The following is a 22,259-nucleotide window of genomic DNA, read 5'->3' as shown; positions in this document are numbered from 1 at the left end:
CTCCTTCAGAAAATTCCATCACCTTTGGGCACTCCCACCAAACATACAAACCCTTCTAATTCCAAAATATTCTGAGTAGCAAAAACAAAAGCCAACAGAGAACCTAAAACAGTTGTAGCTGAAAATTCAGAAGAGTGTGTTTGTTATTTAAGCAGGCAGTAAGGTATAAAATGAAAAAAAATGCCTATGATGCAAACATCCAAATAACTATTATCCAAAGATCAGTATTTCACAAAAAATCATCACAATAGCATATCACAAAACCAGCACACTGCAACAGTAATTTGATTTAAAATATCAAACATATACAAGTCAGTTGAATCTTTATAATAGAAATGTATTGTGTTGATTCTTTCTTTGTAATCAAACTATAATCCAGATCTTTTTTTTTCTTTGTACAATTTAAGATTCAAAATATTTTAACAAACACCATATGTTGCAAAAGAAGATAAAGACGATTTTCCTGGAATTCTAAAGAAAAAATGACTATATTTATTTACTTATTTATTTCATGCCTTTCTCCCCATTGGGGATCCAAAGTGGTTTACATCATTCTCTTCTTCTTCATTTTTTCCTTACAACTTGTGAGGTAGGTTAGGCTGGGTCACCCTCTGTAGGATGGCTAAACAAATAGGGAAGCAGCAAGACATCACTGCAACCAAGAACCTACCACTCCACAAGTTCCTCACAAGTCTATGCTTGTTGGGCCAATTCCTGGAGATTTGGGGGTGAGGCGTATTATACCTTGCTGAGGTATATACCTTGCCTGAGGAGGGCAGGGTTTGGGGATAGGAGGACCTCGGCAAGGTATAATACCATAGACTCACCCTCAAGAGTAGCCATTTTCTCCAAAGGAACTTATTACTATTGTCTGGAGAACAATTGTAATTTATGGGGATCTCCTGGCCCTACCTGGAGGTTGACCAACACCATAATCCCTCACCCCTTACATACAATCTCATGAACAATGGAAAAAGTTTTTATTTTAGTTATAAAATTACTGTTACATATTCGATATGCCTTAACAGTGCTCACTATTGCTACTTCATTTAAAAATAACACCCAGCCTCAGAGTTCTATGTGTTTACTAACTATTTCCTAACTTTTTGTCACTAAAAAGTGATTTATATCTTTTTAAAAAAATTCTAATGGACCAATGTGGCTACAAAGATTAGGCCAATTAACATTTTATTTTCCTCTCCTTTTTCATTGCAAAATCATGAACTCAGTCTCTATATTGAAATCATTTTCATTTTGATGTTGTTCATCTGCTTCCTTAGTTACTGTTTTATTGCCTGATTGCCAAAAGGTCTTGCCTGATTTGATTTCCTTAGTTTCTTTTTGTTCCCTTTTTTACCTCCTCACATTTCTGACTGCTTGATTTGCATTTATAGCCACCACCAGACATCAGGGAGCATGTGTGTTTGTGACTGTGAGTGAATATACAAATTTTCATATATTTTGGACCTGCATATCCTATTGGAAGAAGCAGTAGCACTTGTTCTGGCTGTCTTATGGTACTTTGCTTTGCCCGTTCCACCAGGTGTCCCTCTCTCTTGCCTATGCAAAAGAAACTCTGGGACTAGTAGTTCTTGATAAAGTAGACCCAAGAGGCCCATCAGTTCAACATGTTGCATGAGATTGCTGCTGTAACAATGGTTCTGATTGGCTCCAGCAAACTATATAAGATCTGTACAACAGATGCACAGATACGAGGAAATACGTTTTTATAAATGTCCTCAGGCATAATCTGCAGTTTATTGAGGGTTGCCAGGTCTTCCCGCCAACCAGAGGGAGGGTTCCCAGTACTTACTAGGCTCAATCTTCATGCACCTGTTTTTGGGCAGAGCATGAGAGCACTCCCATGGCCAGCATGATGACATCACTTCCAGAAGTGCTCCAGCTGGGAGCATGTGTACTGCCTGTTTACCCAGGTTGGCTGCCAGGAGTTTGCTCGCCATTGGAGGGCACCTGGTAAGTCTAAGTTTATCTTCAATTTTTTTTCCTCGTGGTAATCAGGATTGTAACCTGGGTTGGGCCTCTTTGCACCTCTGGGCTCCTGTAAAGTGTACCCCCACCCCCCATATGGGAGCTCTGCGTGCTTGTAAAACATATATTGGCTAGAATCAATCTTAAGGGGCTTTCTTCTGATTTTTATCCTGCAGTAGCATAGATCCAAAGTGATTTCTTCGTTTAAGGTAGTGTAACTTTCTTAGGTGTTTTCTTCATGCACACTTATACCAGGGCCGATTCCAGACGGCCCCCTGCCTTGCGAAACGTCGCGCGTCGTCGCGCGTCGTTGCGCAGAAAACGCGAAATATCGCGTTTTCTCGCGTGAGTTTTGCGCGACGTCGCGTTTTCTGCGCAACGACGCGCGACGACGCGCGACGTTTCGCAAGGCAGGGGGCCGTCTGGAATCGGCCCAGATATTCTGGGGATTTGAACCACAAATATCCGATCCACTTTGGGTCTCTGTAATTCCATGCTTGAGGGAGTGAAACCGAAGTAGTGTCTGTTTATTTTTTCTGCACTAGAAAAATGTCCCATTTCTGTTAAGGGCTTTCTGGTTCATCAGTTGATCAGCTAATGACAGGTCAAGATGGGTAGCCATGTTAGTCTGTCTGTAGCAGTATAAAAGAGCAAACGTCCAGTAGTACCTATTAGATTAATAAAATATGTGGTAGGGTATGAGCTTTCGTGAGTTACAGCTCATTTCTCCAGATACAGCTAAAATGTGAGTCCAGGTCCATTTCCTCAGTTGATCAGCTGAGGACAGATCAGTTTCAGCAATTGATTGGCAGAGGATAGGTCAGTTTCCTCAGTTAATTGGCTGAGGAAACTTGCAAGATAGTTTGGGGTTTTTTTTAATGCACCAACATTGCAAGGTTGTAACACTGCTGTTTTTTTAAAAAGGGATTTACTTCATACTGCTGAAGCTTAGTGTGCACACAAAACACACTTTTTTGTCAATTCTTATAATTTCTCTTAGCCATATTACAGCTGATAGACTTAAGAAACTTGCAAGGTTTTTTTTTAAAATGCACCAATGTCACAACATTGCAATGTTGCAACATTGTACTTTTCTTTAAAAAAAAAAAGTTGGATTGGTTGCTGTTCCATCAATCAGGGTGTAAGAGGATAAAGGGAGGGGATGGGGCCAGGCCTCACATTGAAGAGAGCATGTAAATTTGACTCTGTCAGACTTGGATTAGTCTCTTGGATTAGAGACTATGAATGGTTATCTCATTATCAGAAGTAACTGATTCCATTATTACAAGCAAACTGATCCGTTTATCAGAAGCTACTGATTGCATCTACTTCCCCCTCCCCTCACCACTTATATATATCTGACCAGTTTCTTCATACCCTCCATGCATCTGACGAAGAGAACTGTGGTTCTCAAAAACTTATGCTACAGTAAAGTTGGTTAGTCTTAAAGGTGCTACTGGACTCTTTTCTATTTTCCTAAAATACAAGTGTTAATATATTTAAACAATATATTCCCCCTTACCTCAGAGAAAAAAATACTGAATTCCTACCTCACATTTTGTGGCAGTGCTATTTCTCAAAATTCCAAAACTGCCACACAGGATCAACAGGGTTAGGAGCAGGCCCCTGTTTTAAGCTGTTGCACCTCCTGCCCTACCAACGAAGAAATATGTTTCTCCTCAGGGATCATTATCAATGTGCTGGGGCATCTGTATACAAGTCAAGGGCAGTCAAAATATTTAGGTTAAGTTGCTATGGAATCTAATTTAAAAATGACAGAAACATGTGAACAGTCTGAATGAGTGACAAACTTTACATTATGACAAGAAAACCTGATCAGTAACTTAGCTCTAGAAAGTAGACACCAAGGTCTTCAGTAAAGATCTGGGCATGAATCTCCCCAACAGAAAATGTCATGTTAAGTGTGCCTGACTTTTTTCTGTTAACAGGGCATAAAGCAGTCTAGGAAATGGGGTAGTTTTGATCAGGGAAACAGTATGGGAGGTGGAGTAAAATCCATTCTTCCCTATTATCATGGCCACCTGATCAATGACTGCTTTATAGGGACAAAGTACGTACTGAGAGCTTTTATAACCGTATTTAAATTATTTCTTAGCCACTTCTCCAGAAAACTGCTCAAGGCAGCTTACAAAAAATGTGTAAAAATAATTTCAAAATCAAACAGCCCCAAAACAGGATGAAAAGATGAAAAAAGCCAAAAAAATCAAACCAAACCAAAATCAGCGTAACAACCAGAAAACAGGGACATCTAAAATAACAGATGGAGTACAGGGCAATAAACATAATTGTAAAATGGGGAGGTGACAACTAAATCTTGGTCTTGACCTGGCAACTAAGAAAAGCAGGACAGATACCACATGAATTTTCCAGGAGAACAGCGTTCTATAGACAAAGGTGCAAACACTAAAAAAAAACCCTGTTTCTCACCTCACTTTTGTGAGTGGAAGCACACACAGCAGGGCTTGAAATGAAAATTGTAACTGGTGGGCAGGTTAGTATAGAAGTAGGTGGTACCTGTCAAGAAGCTATTGCTAGTATTCCTTTTCAGCATCTGGGTCAGGTTCAGTCAACATGTCCTTTCAGAATATCAGAAATTCTTACTGTAATAAATATTCCAGTGCTAAATTTACAGAATCGGAAGCTAAGAAGAAAATATGGTCATCCTATATATTTTATGTTTCATTTTGCAAAACTCTTGGAGAATGTTGTTAGGTTATTAAAATATTTTCCTCTCTTTTCTGGGCAAACCCTCAAAACACTCCAACCACAGATGTGATTTTATTTTTCCATGTGGCTCAAAGTGAGAAAAACTAAAGCTAAATGACCATTTACACTCCAAATGTAAGAGGCAGTCATACAAGAGCAGTTGTTCAAGTGATATTTATGACAGTCCTTTTTCCCGAAGTAATTTTTATGGAAAGGAGATGTCAACAAAATTAATTGAGTATGTTTGTATTTCTGGCTGCTCCGTAAAGACAGCAACTGCAGCAACTATTAAAATGCCCCACAGATATACAATGAGAAATTGGAGAAAATATTGACATTTTGAACAGTATGCTCAAAACTTGATACTTAGCATGATGGAGGACAATTATTAATTAAAAGGAAAAGCCTACTAACAGGGGGCTCTGTCCCTAAATTCTGCAGTTATACCCGCAAAAGAAGACATAACTTGAAACTTTCCTATTAAAGTCAAACAAAAGCCCCAAATGATAAGCACCAATCTCCTCTCTTTCCATCTCCATAGCCACAATGGAGGACAGAATTCCAACATATACTGCAGCCAATCATTGTACAACACCAGGAGTATCAGATCTAGCTAAGAAACACAGATTTCAAATATTACAGCATGTTATCCAGCCACGTCACTCTGCCCCCATGACCCAGAACTAGGAACACATAAGTAGGGGCTTTAGTGATGGGAACATTGGTAATGGAGCTATTTGCACAAACAATAATCACTTAACAGCCAAGAATCCTACTATATAAAAGGCTAAGCGTATTCAAGACAACTCACTTCCTACCCTGGTGTACCTCCAGAGGGTGTGGAGGGAAGCCCAGATAAGGCAGCCAGACCTCCAGAGAATGAGCCATGGTGGGAAGCCCAAGCCGGGATCAGGTGTGGGGCAGGTGACAATGCCCACCCCCCCCCACCTTCACCCATCTGGGATAAGGAGCAGAGCAGGTGGCAATGCTCAACCCCAGTCTTAACCCAGCAGGGATCAGGAGCAAAGCAGGTGGCAATGCCAATCCTCTGTCTTTACCCAGATGAGATCAGGAGTAAAGAAGGCAGCAATGTCCACCTCCTGCCTTCACCCGGCTGGGATGAGGAGCAAAGCAGGTGGCATCCCCCCCCCCGCCTTCACACTGCTGGGATCAGGAGTGGAGCAGGTGGCAATGCCCATCCCCTCTTCACCCAGCTCAGATCAGGAGCAAAGCAGCTGGCAATGCCTGCTCCCCCCTTCACCCAGCCAAGATCAGCAGGTGGCAATGCCTACACCCTGCCTTCACCCAGCTGGGTGAAGGCACAGAGCAGGTGGCAATGCCTGCACCCTTTACCAAGCTCGGATCAGGAGCGGAGCAGTTGGCAATGCCTGACCCGGCCAGGATCAGACATGGGACACATGGCAATGCCCACACCCCAACTTCACCTGGCATGGATCAGGAGCGGGGCAGGTGGCAATTCCCACACCTCACCTTCACCCAGCCAGGATCAGGTACAGAGCAGGAGGCAATGCCTGCCCCTGTTTAACCTGCCAGAATCAGGCATGGTGCAGGAAGCAATGCCCCCCCCCCCAACTTCACCTGACTGGAATGAGGCAAAGAGCAGGAGGCAATGCCTGCCCCCCCCTTCACCCAGCTGCAATCAGGTGCAGAACAGGAGGCAACACCTGCCCCTTTTTCTCCCGGCTGGGATCAGGAGCAGAGGAGGTAGCCATGCCCGCCTCCCTGCCTTAATCTGGCCGGGATCAGTGACATATGAGGAGAGAATGCCTGCCTGCCCACCCTCCCCTTTCTAGAGCCCGTTGTATTTTTTCCCACTACGGACTTTGTTACTAGTAAGAAAATTAAATAACAGATTAACACTTGATTTCTTGAAACCATTACAGTTCTTTGACATGATACTCACCACCAGTAACTTCCACTTCACACCTGCGACTAGGGATACAAGGGCAGTTCACCCATATAAGGAAAAGAAGGGGAATCAACACAAAAGGATGCTTTAAAGCATGGTACTGTATGTACTTCACCCACTAAGACTTCGCTTAGAAAAGAGATTAGCATATAGACCACTTGAAGACCCACAGCCACTAAATTTTTCCCATTCCCCCTCCCCCCTCTGCAATACCAGGTTCCATCCTGGCCCCAGGAATGCCCACTTGACCTCAACCAGAGCCAGGGCCTTATCGGTCCTGGCACCTACCTGGTGGAACTCTCTGTCAGTGGAAACCAGGGCCCAGCAGGATTTGCTATCTTTCTGCCAGGCCTGCAAGACAGAGATGTTCTGCCAGGCATACAGTTGAGGACACGGTTGAGTGGGGGCTGCTTGTTTAGCCGTTTTAGCCCATTTCTTGTTGAGAGGAGAATCTAGCCCTGCTCCTCCCAATTGTCTGCCAACTCTCCTAACAAGCATACCATCACCCATTCCATGGGATTTACAGGATTTATCTGATTGGGCTTCAGCATATGGGCCACAGGAAAAGTTATTGCCTCTTGTACTGATTTGTATGATTTTTATGATTTTATGTAATGTAATGTATGTTTTAATGTAATTTTTATATAATGGATTTTAATGTGTCTGATTGTTGTCTGCTGCTCTGAACCTTCATGCTGGGAGAGTGGGTACAAATGCAAAAATAAATAAATAAATAAATAAATAAATAAATAAATAAATAAATAAATAAATAAATAAATAAATAAATAAATAAATAAATAAATAAGCTCAAAATCCTCCTGGCATGCTGATAATTACTGCACAGGAAATAGGATGGATAAAACGTACCCTGGAACAATAAACAGCTGACATTGATTGGTTGGAATCAGTGGGACTGAGGAAAAAAGCATTGATCTGGAGCACAAATTTGACCATGTTTCACTCTTATTGACCTGATACTATTTTCAGTCCTTTCCACTGGGAAATCATAACCAGGAATGAAACTTGGACCTCTTCTATGCTAATAAGAGCTTATTCATTAGGCTAAAGCTCCAAATAAGGGCACATTTTGGTATCACTGAATATGGATAAAAGCCCTCTAATACACAGGAGTCTAATGAGAAGGAAGACAGGGTGTATTATGAGCTTAACACACTGAAGAACACAAAGGGACCCTTAAGATATTTCTGTCTGTTGTCTGGTTTCCCCAAAGAGTAACAGCCCTGAGTTATAGAGCTGCGAACTGCAGATTGTGAAATTCCTGGAGATTTGGGGGGTAGAGCCTGGGAATGGTGGAGTTTGAGGATGGGGAGACTGTGATCTCTTTCTGACTGTTTGTATATTTTAAGTAGCAGTTGTGTATGTATTATGTAACATCACAGAGTAATTCTGCTATTGTCATGAGTTAATTTTGTATTTTAAATGTGCAGCTAATACAGGGGTATAGCTGCTGCTGGGAAGCTGTGTCTGCCCATGATGCTATGCTAGCTTTTATTGTTGTGCTTTTAACTCCACTACTGACTGTGTGCATGACTGCAACCACGTTATGCTTGTATTAGATATGGTGGTGTATTAGATATGGTGGTGGTAATCCACTATCTTCACGCCTAGAATTATTCATATTTTGGTTTTCCACAATGAAAGGATAAATACTTTAAAAGGAAACAACTAGCAAGTAATATTTCCTGTTTTTTGAACTAATCTTTACCCTAGCAAGTTCCTGTTCTCAACCAATAACTCAATCAACAACTGAAAAAAAGAACCACATGCAACAGCTGAAAGCTTCCTTCTTTCCCTATTTCTCGAATGCAGCAAAATGATGACAGGACTCTTACTTCATGATATTCTGGCAGCCCAGAAGACTGATACTCAGATGCTTTAGCTAAAGTGAATGATGCGTTCATCTTTCAGTGTATCTTCAGCATTTTTAGAGGCAGTGTCATGTCACCAACAGCAAATCTCAACAATTCTACTGAATTTGCTGGGATATGAAAGGTGAACAAAAGGATGTACTTTGTGATTTGGGACCTGGCTACTGTGCTTCTTTTCTTCCAGCTATGTTCTACCTGGGTTTCTGGCACCGGAGGCGAGATACCTACTTGCACCCCCACACACACTAACCAATTTTAAAAAACAGAAGAAATGTAGGAAAAATGAAAAGCACAAAACCTGAAACTTTTTACATTTTTAATTTAATTTTTATTTCTTAATTTTAATTTTTAAATAAGTGTGAGAATAACAACAATCTTTGTTTTTCTTATTATGCGCCAAAATCTATTTTGTGAGCAGAAACTGTGTGTGTGTGTGTGTGTAAAAGTTTCCTCTCTCTTTCTTCCCACCTCTCTCTGAACCCAGAGACTCTTGGCAGTAGAAGGAAGGCTTGGAGGACAGAGATGTTTGGAAGGGGGAGACTGAGCTGAAGCCTTCTCTTTTTGACCCTCTCCAAGCCTTTAAATATTGATCACCTTTGTCAGAGATCCCTTTTGGGAACCACCTTCCATGCTCATCCTTCTCCCCCCACCCTTGGGTATAAATATTGAAATAAACTATTGAGGGAGAGGGGGAAGGTGGGGTGATATATGTAAACTACAGAATGAGAGAAGGAAAGTGATAAAGAGGGGGCGCAGTGTGGGGTGCTGCTCTGCTGGAGTGAAGGGGAAGCAGCATTGAGATCAGAGAATAGCAAGAGGGAGGGAGAACGAAAGGGAGAAGGGAGGAGGAAAGTAATAGAATTTAAAACAACAACTTTAAGCCCAACAACAGTGATTTGCTCCTACCTGTCGCACAGGGACTGAAAGGGGATTGTGTGTGTGTCAACTCACTTCCTCCTTCCTCTGTGGTGGTGCACACACAACCAGCCACTCTTTCCACCAAAAGCAGCAACCCCCCCCCCCCCCAAAAAAAAGCCTGAGGAAAGGTGATAAGTAGAATTGATGCCAGCCAGGGAGGGGGAAAGGGGTGTACTAAAAGGAATGCCAGGATTGCCCATTGGAAATAATGGGAGAGGCTTGAAGGCCCATTGGAGAAAATGGGAGCCAGGAATGCCAATTTACTTGCATGGGCTCCATTGAAATGCATTACAACACAAAAAAAAGACCAAGAGTCCAGTAGTGAAGAAGTGAGCTGTGGCTCATGAAAGCTCATATTCTACCACAAATTTTGTTACTCTTATAGGTGCTACTGGACTCTTGCTTTTTTCTATTGCTACAGACAAACACAGCTACCCATCCTGATCTATCAACACCGGCCCCAGAGTGGAAGAAGAATCAGTGGTCTGGGACTGGAATGGCAGTGGGTGTGGAATGACAGGGGGTGTCAATCTAATCCCAGAGCCATGACCCTATTCCCAGAAGGAGTTGTTCCATTCTTTGACCTGTCATTCCAGTCCAAGAACACTTCTGCTACTCCCAGGGGCTGTCTTTCCAGTCTAGTGCCTGTCATTCCAGTCCCAGAATGCTTCTTCTACTGCCAGGGGCTATCATTGCACTGCACTGGGGGCTGTCCTTCCAGTCCCAGAGCATTGAGCCTATTCTAAGGACTGTCGTTCCAATCTGAAACCTGTCCTTCTGATCCTGGAGCACAAACTCTATAGCTAGGGACAGTCATTGCACTCTGGGGGCTGTCATTCCACTCCCAGAGTATTTCATCTGATCCCAGAGACCTTTATGGAAAATCCATTCCACATACACTTTGCAACTTTTTTTGTGTTGTGATGCATTTCAATGGAGCCCAGGCAAGTAAATGGGCATCCGTGGCTCCCATTATCTCCAATAGGCCTTCAAGCCTCTCCTACTATTTCCAACGGGCAATCCTCCTGTCATTCCTTTTAGTACATGGGGGGAGGGGGGAAGCAAGAAAGAAAGGAGGGAGCAAGGGGAACAAAAAGTCAGACTGGAGCTCGCTGCTCCCCAGCCAGCTAGAGTGTCTCTTGCTCGCAGAAGCTTCACCCAAGGCTTAAATTGAGAGAGAGTGAGAGGAGGAGGGGGGAAAGGGCAAAGAGAGAAATGTCCCACCTGAGTGGAAAGACAGGGCTGCCCTTCTGCACTCCAGAAAAAATGCCTTGCACCAAGAGAGGAGAGGAGTGTGCACACTGCAGGGAACGCTGGTTGTTGGAGAGCTGGCAAGGCACCTTCTTCAGAGTTCAGCGCCCAAGGTGGGGGCCAGCTCCACCTCAATTAAAGTGCAGGCCCTGCCTGTATGTTTGTTAAATAAAGCAAACACTGTAGTAAAAACACCCAATGTCTCTACTCTCCTTTAAAGGAAGGGTTGCTAAACCTGGGAAGTGCTGCCCAAGAAAATTCTCACTGATCAGAGAAGTAGGTAATACATACAAAGAAAAGAAGAGGACAGTGTTCCACATCAGTCTGGTAGACATAGAAATGTCCTCAAATATTGAAGCCACAAGAATGGGGGGATCTAGAGGGACAGGATAAAAAAAAAAGAACGTTGGGATAATTTGAAATAATAACTGTGCATATATACCATTGTTCTAAACAGATTACTGCCCCAATCAAGAGTGGTAAACAAAGTCAGTGTTATTATTATCTCCACAATACAGCTGGGGAGCTGAGGCTGAGAAGAGTGGCTTACCCAAGGCCACCAGCTGAGCTTATGGCAGTAGTGGGATTCAAATAAACAGAGTGTTGACTTGCAGCCCAATCTCTTATCCACTGTGGTACAGAAGCTCTAAATGCTCTAACTATCTTTCTGCCGGGCCTGTAAGACAGAGTTGTTCTGCCAGGCTTATGGCTGAGGCTGGGCCTCCAGTGGCTGGAGGATATAACATCTACTCCCCTCCCTATGAGAGCTGCCCACCACTGTTCTGAAGCTGCTGCCATGTTCAATTGCACTGTTGCACTTTCTGTAATCAACGATATTGCCGCCACCAAGAAAAGAGTGCTGCTATTTTTAATATCTTTATACAATGTTTTTAATGTTTTATGTTTAATGTTTAATGAAATGTTTTAAATGTTTTAATGTTGTTATCCGCCCTGAGCCTGCTTGCGGGGAGGGTGGAATATAAATACGATAAAATAAATAAAAACATATTTTGTTCTCAGGAGTGAGCATTCTTGTGCCCAGTACTGTTAAAGAGCTATAATATAAATACCCATGCTATACATCAGAGAACAACTTACACTGGAAGGAATTTTTTAACAAATTATACACCCATCACCCTAAATGAAACAGAATGCATATTGTCTCTTCCCATCACTGATATCTGCAACAATCACACAACCCTCTTACATGGATCTCTTAATAGCGAGTTGTGGGGGCAGGAATGGTAGTTAATCAACAACTTCTAATTGTGGTTTAAATATTGGAGTTGGGACCTAGAATAATGACATGGTTTTACCATAGAGCTTCCAATGATTCCTAGATTCCATTGCACCCTCATATAACTCCCCACCCACCCCGGTCTCCCACCAGTGCGGGCACAGCCTAGCAATCCTGGTTAGAGATGGGATATTAACTAGATTGATGAGATACAGCAACTCAGGATTTTTACTGCTAACTCCGGTCTATAAAGGACCCTGGTCCTTTTAGCCTGCCAGTATTTCTCATGCAGAAGAAAGGTCTTCAGCTGAATGCTAACAGGTGCATTTAACTAAACTAAAAGGTATAAACCTAACACAGTGACAAGAGTTATTGTGTGAGAGAGATTTTGTTCTAACACTCAGTTTAAAAATTATACAGAGAAAACAAGCAAAAGAAGGAAACGCTTTGTGCCCACAAGTTACTTGAGAGTCAATTAAAATAGATGTCACTGAAATTTCATGCTTGTTTAGTTTCCATTTTGAAAGAGGAAAAAAGATTTAAAGTTAAGGCACTTTCACTAGGAACTTGATTTTGATCACACAATAGAGATGAAAAGAAAAAGACACAGCAGGATGCCTTTTTAAAACCTTTGTTTCTGTTTTGGAAGAAAAATACAGTGTAGATTTTTGAAACAAAAATTATGTTTTCCTGAAAAACAAAATTTTCATTTAGCCAGCATTCTTCTATCTGAGAAAAAATTCCATAGAGGTATTAACTACAGTGAAACAAAAATGAGTCATATGTCACCTTAAAGAGACCCATGATGAAACCTCAAGTATTGACTTGTGAGCTAAGGCCCATTTAAATGCATCAAATGAAGTGAACTCGAGTTCACAAACACTTATCCCACAAAAATTGGTTGTTTATAAGACTCTTCTTTGCTCGGCTATTTGGAGACAACTATAAAGTATCATCTTAATCACAATAAATAAATAAAAAGAATGCATTCTGACCAGAAAATAAAAAAATATCTGAACTGGACAATGTTTAGAGATAATTGTGTGAGATAATTGGTTATGAAATGGGGTTGTTCAAAAGGTGCACTTTAAAAGGGAATTGGTCAGTAGCTACTAGCTACATTACATTTGAATTGTCAGTTTGAGAGGTTGATGGGATGGATTGCCATACAGAGAACACTCCTCTGGGGAATCACAAAAGGAGAGCCAGATAAAGCAATACAAATGTGATTTTTTCATTTTGAAAGTGTATGCAGTACTGTAGGGGGGAATGGAGTATAGAGAGAAGACACTTTAAAGAGTAGATGTGGACTCTGGGTCCCAGTCTGGGTCCTCTATAAAAGTTATATGAGAGCTGCAGGTGCTCCTCAATACTGGGACGTGTGGTGCCTGTTTTGGATTGCTATTGTTGTATGCACGTATGCCTTTTCCCTACACCATTTTCCTGACTACATACAGTCCAGGGGGTTTTGTGGTGTATTTGCTCTACGGCCAAATAGCTGGTTGAAAAAACAGTGCAGCTAAAACCCCTCCTTCATGCATGCCACAGTCACTATCCAAATCAGGCACCACACATGGGAAGGGAATGGAAGTGAACCTGCAACACATGTGGCACTGTTATATAGAACACAGGGTAGGACCAGAGACCCAGCTTATGTATTCTGAAATGTGAATGTCTGAGTAGGAGGAAAATCAAAAAGAGTCCAGTAGCACCTTTAAGACTAACCAATTTTATTTTAGCATAAGCTTTCGAGAATCAAGTTCTCTTCGTCAGATGCCTGATACAGAGACTCTGCATCTCTGCATCTATGAGTAAGAGGAGATGACTTCATTCTCTCAGTGCCTAATTAGGTGAAATGCCAGAAGTGCTTCTCTTGCACTGGGAATTCACTTGCACTGGGTCGGGCCACTAGACGATCAAAGCAGGCATTGTCTACTCTGGCAATGGCTCTCTAGGATCTCAGTGAGAGGTCTGTCACATCATTTACCATCTCATTCTTTTAAATGAAGGTGCTGGGGATTGACCTTGGGACTAGAGATGAGCACGAACAGCAATACAAACAAACAAAAATCAATTCAGGATAATCAGATACATAATAATAAAATTTTACAAATTTGAATCCAGTCTTTTTATAGTGATATGTCCCCTTAATTACTGGTTTGCCCAATCTGCTGTTCGTGAACAAGCTGTTTGTGAGGCCCTATTCTAAATGAACAGGTGGTTGTTTCAAGCCTTGTTCGCTGCTGTTTGTCAAGCCAGACAGTCTGGCACCTGTAATCAATTCCCTTGGCAACTTAGGCAGGGATTGTCTGAACTCTGTCTGAACTCCTGCTGTTGCCCTGGAAACCCCAATCTAAGCCTAATTAGCTTGATAGGCAGGTCTTCCTTTCAAGTGTGGAGCTTCAAATTTGTTACAAGGGAGCAAAGAGCAGGGGGCCTAAGCTCTGGCTTAGTTTGCAGACCGTGGAGAGGGAGAGACAGTTGCTGTTGGCATTTTGATAGAGAGAGTGCATTGGAGCTTGAATTTTCTTTGTGTGTGGTGGGCTAGGGATAGGGAAGCAGCCCTTCAAGTTCCAGGGCTGCTGCCAGGTTCTGGGCCAAGCTATTATTTATTATTGGTACCTTTCCTGGTGCCTGCTCAGGTCAGGTTTATGGGAGTGGTGCAGTAGGGTTCTTGACTTGGATGATAGGTGGAGGAGAGCCTGCTGGCCCCCACGAACAGCCAACCACAAACATGTTCATGAACAGGGCCATGTTCATGGTTGTCCGTGAGTCCCTGTTTGTGGATGGCAATGAACAACGAACATCATGTTCAGTTTTTTTTTCTGTTCGTGCCCATCTCTACTTTGGACCTTCTACATGCAAAGCACAGGCTCTACCTGTGAGCCACAAAGCAGAGGCTCTACTCCTGAGCCACAAACCCTCCTCCTGAACACTCCACCTTTAACAAACTTGAGGCTACCTACATGATGTACCCACTGCATAAACATCAAAAGTGTTTGAAATCATGGAAGATTTGACACTTTAAAAAATTCACAACCTTTTCATATTGTTCTTAAAGAGCAATTTAACTACCACAAAGTAATTTGAAATGTAATTCAGGATAATCAGATACATAATAATAAAATTTTACAAATTTGAATCCAGTCTTTTTATAATGATATGTCCCCTTAATTACTGGTTTGCAAATTAGACTGGCTAACTTGGACACTATTACCTTGGATACTTCTTTTGAAGAAAGCTTTGCAGCCCTCACAGGACCAAACGCCATAGTGGTAGCCTGAAGCATAGTCATTACACACAGCACAGAAGCGGGTCTCCTTGGCAGATTCCATAGACAAGCTTCCCTTTTCACTGGAGCAAGCCATTTGCTGTTTGCCACTGTGACGTCTGTTATCTGAGCCGGGCCTGAAAAATGAATATTGAGTGAACTCACTAACATTAAAAAGACTAGCACTTACTTGAAACATAAAATATCAAAACAGACAGTATCTAATCCAGTTGTTGTTTGCATGTTGAGAACATTCATATTCCAAAATAAGGCTCCAGTTGTGCTTTTTCCATAGGTTGAGAACAGGGCACAGACTAACTCTGTTGATATTAATTGTCTCTTATACAAGCTCTTCCTTGTAACATATAACACAGACTGTCAGTGACACTGTTCGTTCCCATGCTTCACAAATTGGGCTGCTGGTGGTGGGAGGAATGCAAAGCATGATGATGTCATGTCTCATGTTGTTTGTCTCAGACATTACAAGGAATAGACAGTAAGGAGATACAGAGCTCCATGTCTCTTATAACATCTAAGATTGGCCTACAGTTCCAGGGAGAGTGGTGTTAAGCACAAAGCTGAACTAAAAGCAAAATAGTAGAGTCCAGTAGCGCCTTTAAGGCTAACCAACTTTATTGTAGCATAAGCTTTCGAGAACCACAGCTCTCTTTGTCAGATCTGACAAAGAGAATTGGCCTCCATGGGCTTTCAGGAATTTTGCAACTCCTTGTTTTTTGTCTCCCAGATTATACTGTCATGTCCTGAAGCAATAGATTACAGGTTTTGAAGTCAGCTGGGTAGCCTTGGGCTAGTCACAGCTCTCTGGAGCTCTCTCAGCCCCACCCACCTCACAGGGTGTTTGCTGTGGGGATAATAATGACATACTTTGTAAACCGCTCTGAGTGGGCATTAAGTTGTCCTGAAGGGTGGTATATAAATCAAATGCTGTTGTAGTTGTTCTTGTTGTTTTAAAGACCTTATGTTTTTCCTGACAACACTGGGATTTAGCATTACAATACTTTATTACTTTGCTAAATTAGCATTTAATCATACCAATCAATGGATGACCCTAGACGGTTGGGTTAGAAATTCTACAAGTCCATTTCAAACCATTTCACTCCAGTGTGATTCAGAAAGCTGGAGAGAGCGATACCTTGACTCATTATTAACCAATTCCCAAATAAAAAATCAAGTGATTTACTGAACAATTAGCATTATGATAATTCCTGTGACCTTGACCAAAAATTCTGTTTTCATATTTTAAGAATCAAAATGTTATTCTCTACTTTCCCCTTTTCTTGTTCTTTATCTCTTTTGGAGGGAGACAGTGAAGAGAAGCTGCAACATATCCTACAGATGGATAATCCCATGCTCAAGGTCAAAATACCCAGAGACTGCTCTCCCACTCTCAGCTTTCTTCACCCAATGTTAGACTGAATCTGCCAGTACCTCCTGATCTTTAGACCTAAACATTTCTGGAAAGTTTCTCATTCCATTCATATGTTAACACCCTGTGTGTCAGTAGTCCTTTATGATTTCCTAAACTGCATTACATCTTTAAAGTAGAGTTGTTTAAAATAGAGTTCCACTACTATAGAACAACAGGACGAAACTGGCAGGGATAGAGAAGAATGGTACAAATGACTGTAAGACAAATTATATGCAGAAAACTGGAAAGTCATTGATATTTTTACTATTAAGCAACTGCTAGTATGTTTCTGGACAAAACAGTAAATGGTGCACTTGGAGACAGCACAGAGTTATGAGGAAGGGATGGGATTGTCCACAAATGAATTTTTTATGAACAAGGCTTGAATGCTAAACTGCTGTTTCATCTTTGTAACTGAAGTACTGCCAGTTGAACAGCGTTTCTGTCTGCAGAGGAGGGGAAGGCAATTTTTGTCAATTTGCCCTTGCGCTATAGACCCCTATATTCCCACCCATACTACTCACAGGAGCACAAGTTTCAGAGGCAAAGACAGCTCTTGAGCAAAGGGAAAGACAGGGACGTTACCTTTCTGCTGAAGCTGCTTATGATCCAAGCCTGTTTTATCATGATTTTATTGAGTGGCTAAAACCATTTGGTTGATCAATAAATCAAACTAGATCCTTTCCATCATGATGTTATTATAATCCACTTTGAGAGCCACTAAGGCCCAAAAAGTCCATAATTGGAAAATAATAGCAATAAAGGTGTCTTGGACTTGGACAATAATGGTTTCTTCTTTTATAAGGATACAATAATGCAAGTAATTATCTGTTTTTTGAAAAAAATGTTTAATTTTTTTTAAAAATCCAAAACTTTTAATTCTATCAGTATTATACTGAATTCTCTTTAGCTCATCTTATTAATTACATATGCTTCATTTTTCCTTCCTAAAGAAATATGCATATGTAAGAAATGATACCATTTAAACTTTGTAAGATTAGCTAACCATAATCATATCCTAATCCCCTATCCCTTATTTAATCTGAAATAGTACAGTCTAAGAGCAATTATGCCATACAATATACTGGTAGTCTAAAGAACCTCTATTCCCCTTTTTAAGGAGCTAGAACTCTTCCAATACATGCAGTGGAGCTAGCTTGACAGCTTATGATGAGCAAATAATCCAGAAGTGAACCCAAAACTAACTTGATCGTATACATAACTTTAAAACTCTCCTGTTAATTTACCACATCTATTCATTGCCTGTACTGATTTGCTTTTAACCTCAGCTCAGTTCTCAAATTATTGCATTTCATTCTTCCTCAACTGATTTTCACTCCTTTCTAATTTTGGTCTCTTTTGCCCTTTCCTTTTGGCCTTACGTACCATTTCTTTTTCTTTGTCCGCATAACCAATACTTCTCTTTGCAAAACGCTGTGCGAATGATTACAAAACTATAAATCTTAAGAACATAAACAATACACACTAATCCATCTCTTGAAATACTATCTTGAAATAAAAGCTTTTGCTTCCTTTAATTTGACGTTTTCTAGTAATCATCAGATACACAACCCCATCATTTAATAAGTAAGGTTTTGCCTCTGACTTGTTTTGGTATAGGAAGCTCACAGACTCAGTGTGGGCTGTGTTGCTACTAAGGGCAAGGCTGAGGTGGAAGTGAGGTCCAGACACAGAAGAGGAGGAATGGAGGGATGATGCACTTAGCACCATTCCAGAGGCGCACCAACAGGAGCAGGACGCTTTCCCACCCACCCACCACTCAATCTGGATGGCCAGTGGACCTGTCACAACTTTATGGATTTGGCAGTTTTGAGGCATTGGGCCAGATCCTTAAGGGGTGAGCAGGGCATTCGAGTGGCTTACCCCTGTGGGAAAGGGAGGCAAGGACCGACCAGCATGGCTGGGGGCGGCACAGCACTTATCATCCCGTGGAGCCAGGATGGGGCTGGGATGGTAAGCATCAAACAGCAAGGGGCCTTTTGATGTCAAAGGATCTTCTGCTCATATGCCTGGCCAATGCTCCAGTCCGGCTGTAATCAATAAAGTTGTGGTCATTCCAACCAAACAGAAGTATCAGTGTGTCATTTGCCAGAACCCAGCTGGAACACAGCACATAGGTAGCAAGATTCCAAACCTGTAAACATGTTTTATTGGAATGGGTCACTCATAAAACTTTCCAAAAGGGTGATATAGTAAAAGATGAATCTGGACTAAAAAGAAACACAGATTTGGCTCATGAGATTGTATTTGAGAAAAACATAATTTTCAATTGAACATTTTCATGTGCAGGCATAGATGGGAATCATTATAAAAGCCAGTCCATAAATGCAAAACATCCTTTTCTATGTCAAGCTTGCAGTTATATTTCAGCCTTCTATCACTGGAAAATGATGATCAATCACTTTAATAACCTGAGGACAACCTATAAACAATTTTATTTACCAAAACCACCATTTTCAGTTTCATCTATAGACTAGTTTCCAGCTGGTACAGACAATGAAGGATGCATACAATTTGATTCTGGTTTACACGAGAGACCACTTAATAAGGAACAAATCCATTTGTCATTGGAAGGATTCTTTTGTCAGGTTTCAAGACATAAATCATTGGTAGAGTATACTGCCATAATGTAACACTGGAGTGACAGTATCTAGCAAGATCAAGATATCTGAAAGTCTGAAGCACAGGTTTTTACTGGGAAGCATGAATATTTCCCATGCTCTTGACAAGTGATAAAACAAAACATTTCTACAAGAAATAAAACCACACCAAAACAGAAGTAAGAATGTGTGGCTCAGTAATGTTCAGTGCTCTAAAAAATCTTCTTTAGAATCAGACAGAAGTTATATCGTAGGAAATCTCATCACAGATTGTCTTCTAATACAAGCAACATGAGGATATGGGACACAGTAGAAGATGAGCAATGAACACAACCTGAGGCCTAGTGCCTATTGGCATTACTCAGCAGCAAAAAGAAAGAATTTCACCTATAACTGTACCAAGCTGTTGGCTAGAGGCTGAGGAATACAGTAGTATTTGGAAGATCTCAAGTAGTATGTGCTCCCTTTATGCATGGCTGATTAGCTACCCTTCCCTGATAAAGACCTTGCCTATAGATCCAATCTGGGCAGCTACACGCACTAACAGCAAAGAGGAAGAAGATCAAGCTCAAAAAGAAATTTAACTTCCCCTTAACATTATTCCAATATAACATATATAAAGGAGCTTATTGGGATGAGTCACAATTTGCAGATGAAAAATCCTTACATACTCCCACCACAAAATGTCAGAAACATAAGTCGCTTCCACACATCCTTAATGGGACGGCCTGCTAACAGAACATTGGCGGGTTATCTCACTCATTACATACATCGTCTCCCATGTGTGAGCAGGTCGTCATGATCCCGGGTTTTGAGCACTTTTTGTGAAACTTGTTTTGTTCCGTTTTCATTTTTGATTCCGCTTTTTTCACGCGATTATCTAATGTATCAATGCATCTGGAGGCTTTTTTGCGCTTTTGAAGTTCCCTCCCACAAATCTCCAACTCAACCCCTCCTCTTGCCATTACCCCTCCCACACAAGTGTCTGGCTCACATGCGCGATCGTATAAGTCCTCCTCCCTTTTTACGCACACACACACAACACTTGATCTTAGCCAAAAGACCGAGAAGTCCTCCTCCTTTTTTTTTTGTACTTTTTTAAACGGTCCTTGCGCTATTATGATGCAGTGCTTGCTACACTGGATCACTCAGCAATCAGGCTATCAGTTTAGGAACAACACTGGGAACAGAATGCCATTTCTGATTTTATTTCAAACTAGCATTAAAGCCTGTTGTTTTGGAAAATATAACAGCTCCTAGCAGCATTTTCCCCCACCTCCGCACCTCTCCCCCTAGACATCAGTCAAGAGGGGGATGGGGAAGAGATCAGGGGCTCCCTCCTCCTCTGACCCCCCAGACACCGCTTGGCTTGTGCCTGGCCATCCCAAGACCCCACAGAGGTGGCCGGGAGCACCACCCCAACAGCTGTGGGGTGTTGGGAGGGCCTCGCCACCACACTGAGCCTTCCCGCAGCCTGTGCTGAGCTATTGTTTTGCTCCTCACTCGCTTCTTATCTCTGCATACTGCGCCTCCACCGGGATAAGTAGTGAGTGCTAGGGAACATGGTTTGCCTTTTATATAGTAGGAGGATAAGAAATCGTGCAATTGCGCTACTCTACTGTATGCATATTTATTAAACACTTTTGCATTTAAAACTTTGGAAAATCAACGGTAGCGAACAGAGTACTACGCATTGCCCAGTTTCTACAGAAACTGAAAGACAGAACAACGATATAGCGCAAATCCTGCATGCGCTCAAAAAAAAGAGGAAAGTTGGGCAGGACTGCACCAACATCATTTGTGACAAGGTGCAGAAAGAACGCGCTTTCTGTTTCAGGACTTTTTTTCCTTCTGCTACAAACACACACAAGAAACACATGAGGACGCTGCGTATGGAAGGTGAGTTATGAAAGCAGGTTGGAAAGACTCGGCTTCAGGACAGAGAAAGCTCCCCCCAAAAAGGAACATGTGGAAGTTACCATAGCATCATATCCAATGACTGTGTAGCTACACCAGCAAATCTAGTTACTCAGACCAGTGAGCAAGTGTGACCCCAGGAGCTTTTTTAGGGATCAGGAAATATGAACGTTCTATCCCACTCTGGTACAAGGGGGTTTCCTTGGTTGTTGTGGTTGTTTCTCTCATTTTGTTAGAAGTTCTGAGAACTGGTGCCCAGTCCAAATCTCTGCTTAAGACGTATCAAGTCAGTCACAATTCAAGACTCATTTCAGGTTAGGTCCTGACTGAGTCCTGACACATAATAAGACAGTGCTCTCTTGTAAGGTGAAAAACAGATTATAATTTTGGTAAGCAAAATTTGAAAACCCATATCCTGGAAATCTAGTTAGTTTTTAAGGTTCTACTGGACCTAAATCTTGCTCTTCTATTACAGACTAACATAGCTACCCATCTGAAACTATAATTTTGGTGCACATTTAACTTACACAGCATTTTTATTTCTGTAGAAAGTAAAACTCTTTTCTCTTTCTCATCAGTGCAGGGGAACAAGCAGTTAATTGTCGGGAGAAAGTTAATTCTAAGCGTTATCCAACTACACACCCTAACAGAGTAGTTTTCAAAGCGAAAGTGTGGACTTTTGTACTTTGCAACACAGCCAGAATGTTGAGTTGCAGACTTGTAGCAAGAAAGCAGAGGCTTGTCAGAGAAAAAGGGATGAAAAATCATTGATCTCATAGTTACACAAGTAACCCCTGTCCATACTTGCCAAACTTTTTCGAGTCTGGACTGATGTTCACAAATACATCAAATCTTATCCCTTAGGACCAGTGGAAATATTTATAGAGCTGAATTAATCATTTACTGTGAGATATGCCTATCATCCAAAAGGAATTAATACGTTATTAGACGAGCGTTCCTTGATGACGCTGAAGTGTTTCTAATATGTAATCTGAACACAATTAAATATTTCATAAAACAAAAAAATCTTTATGAAGCAATATTGCAACAGAAGAAAGGCAATTTTACAAAAACTGAAAC

At 41.5% G+C, this 22,259-nt stretch overlaps 1 protein-coding gene across 2 annotated transcripts in view; it reads right to left on the bottom strand.

The window, feature by feature from the left end:
• ESR1 (estrogen receptor 1) overlaps nt 1–22,259 on the bottom strand; it is a 365,081-nt gene that overhangs the window by 185,399 nt on the left and 157,423 nt on the right. For both annotated transcript variants that reach the window (XM_055003067.1, XM_055003122.1), the window contains exon 3: nt 15,159–15,349. In XM_055003067.1, the coding sequence (XP_054859042.1) occupies nt 15,159–15,349 (191 nt within the window). The remainder of the gene's footprint in view (nt 1–15,158; nt 15,350–22,259) is intronic.

This window comes from Eublepharis macularius, chromosome 1, assembly GCF_028583425.1.
Source record: "Eublepharis macularius isolate TG4126 chromosome 1, MPM_Emac_v1.0, whole genome shotgun sequence".
Classification (NCBI taxonomy): Eukaryota; Metazoa; Chordata; class Lepidosauria; order Squamata; family Eublepharidae; genus Eublepharis; species Eublepharis macularius.
This window is presented reverse-complemented; position numbering and strand designations above follow the sequence as displayed.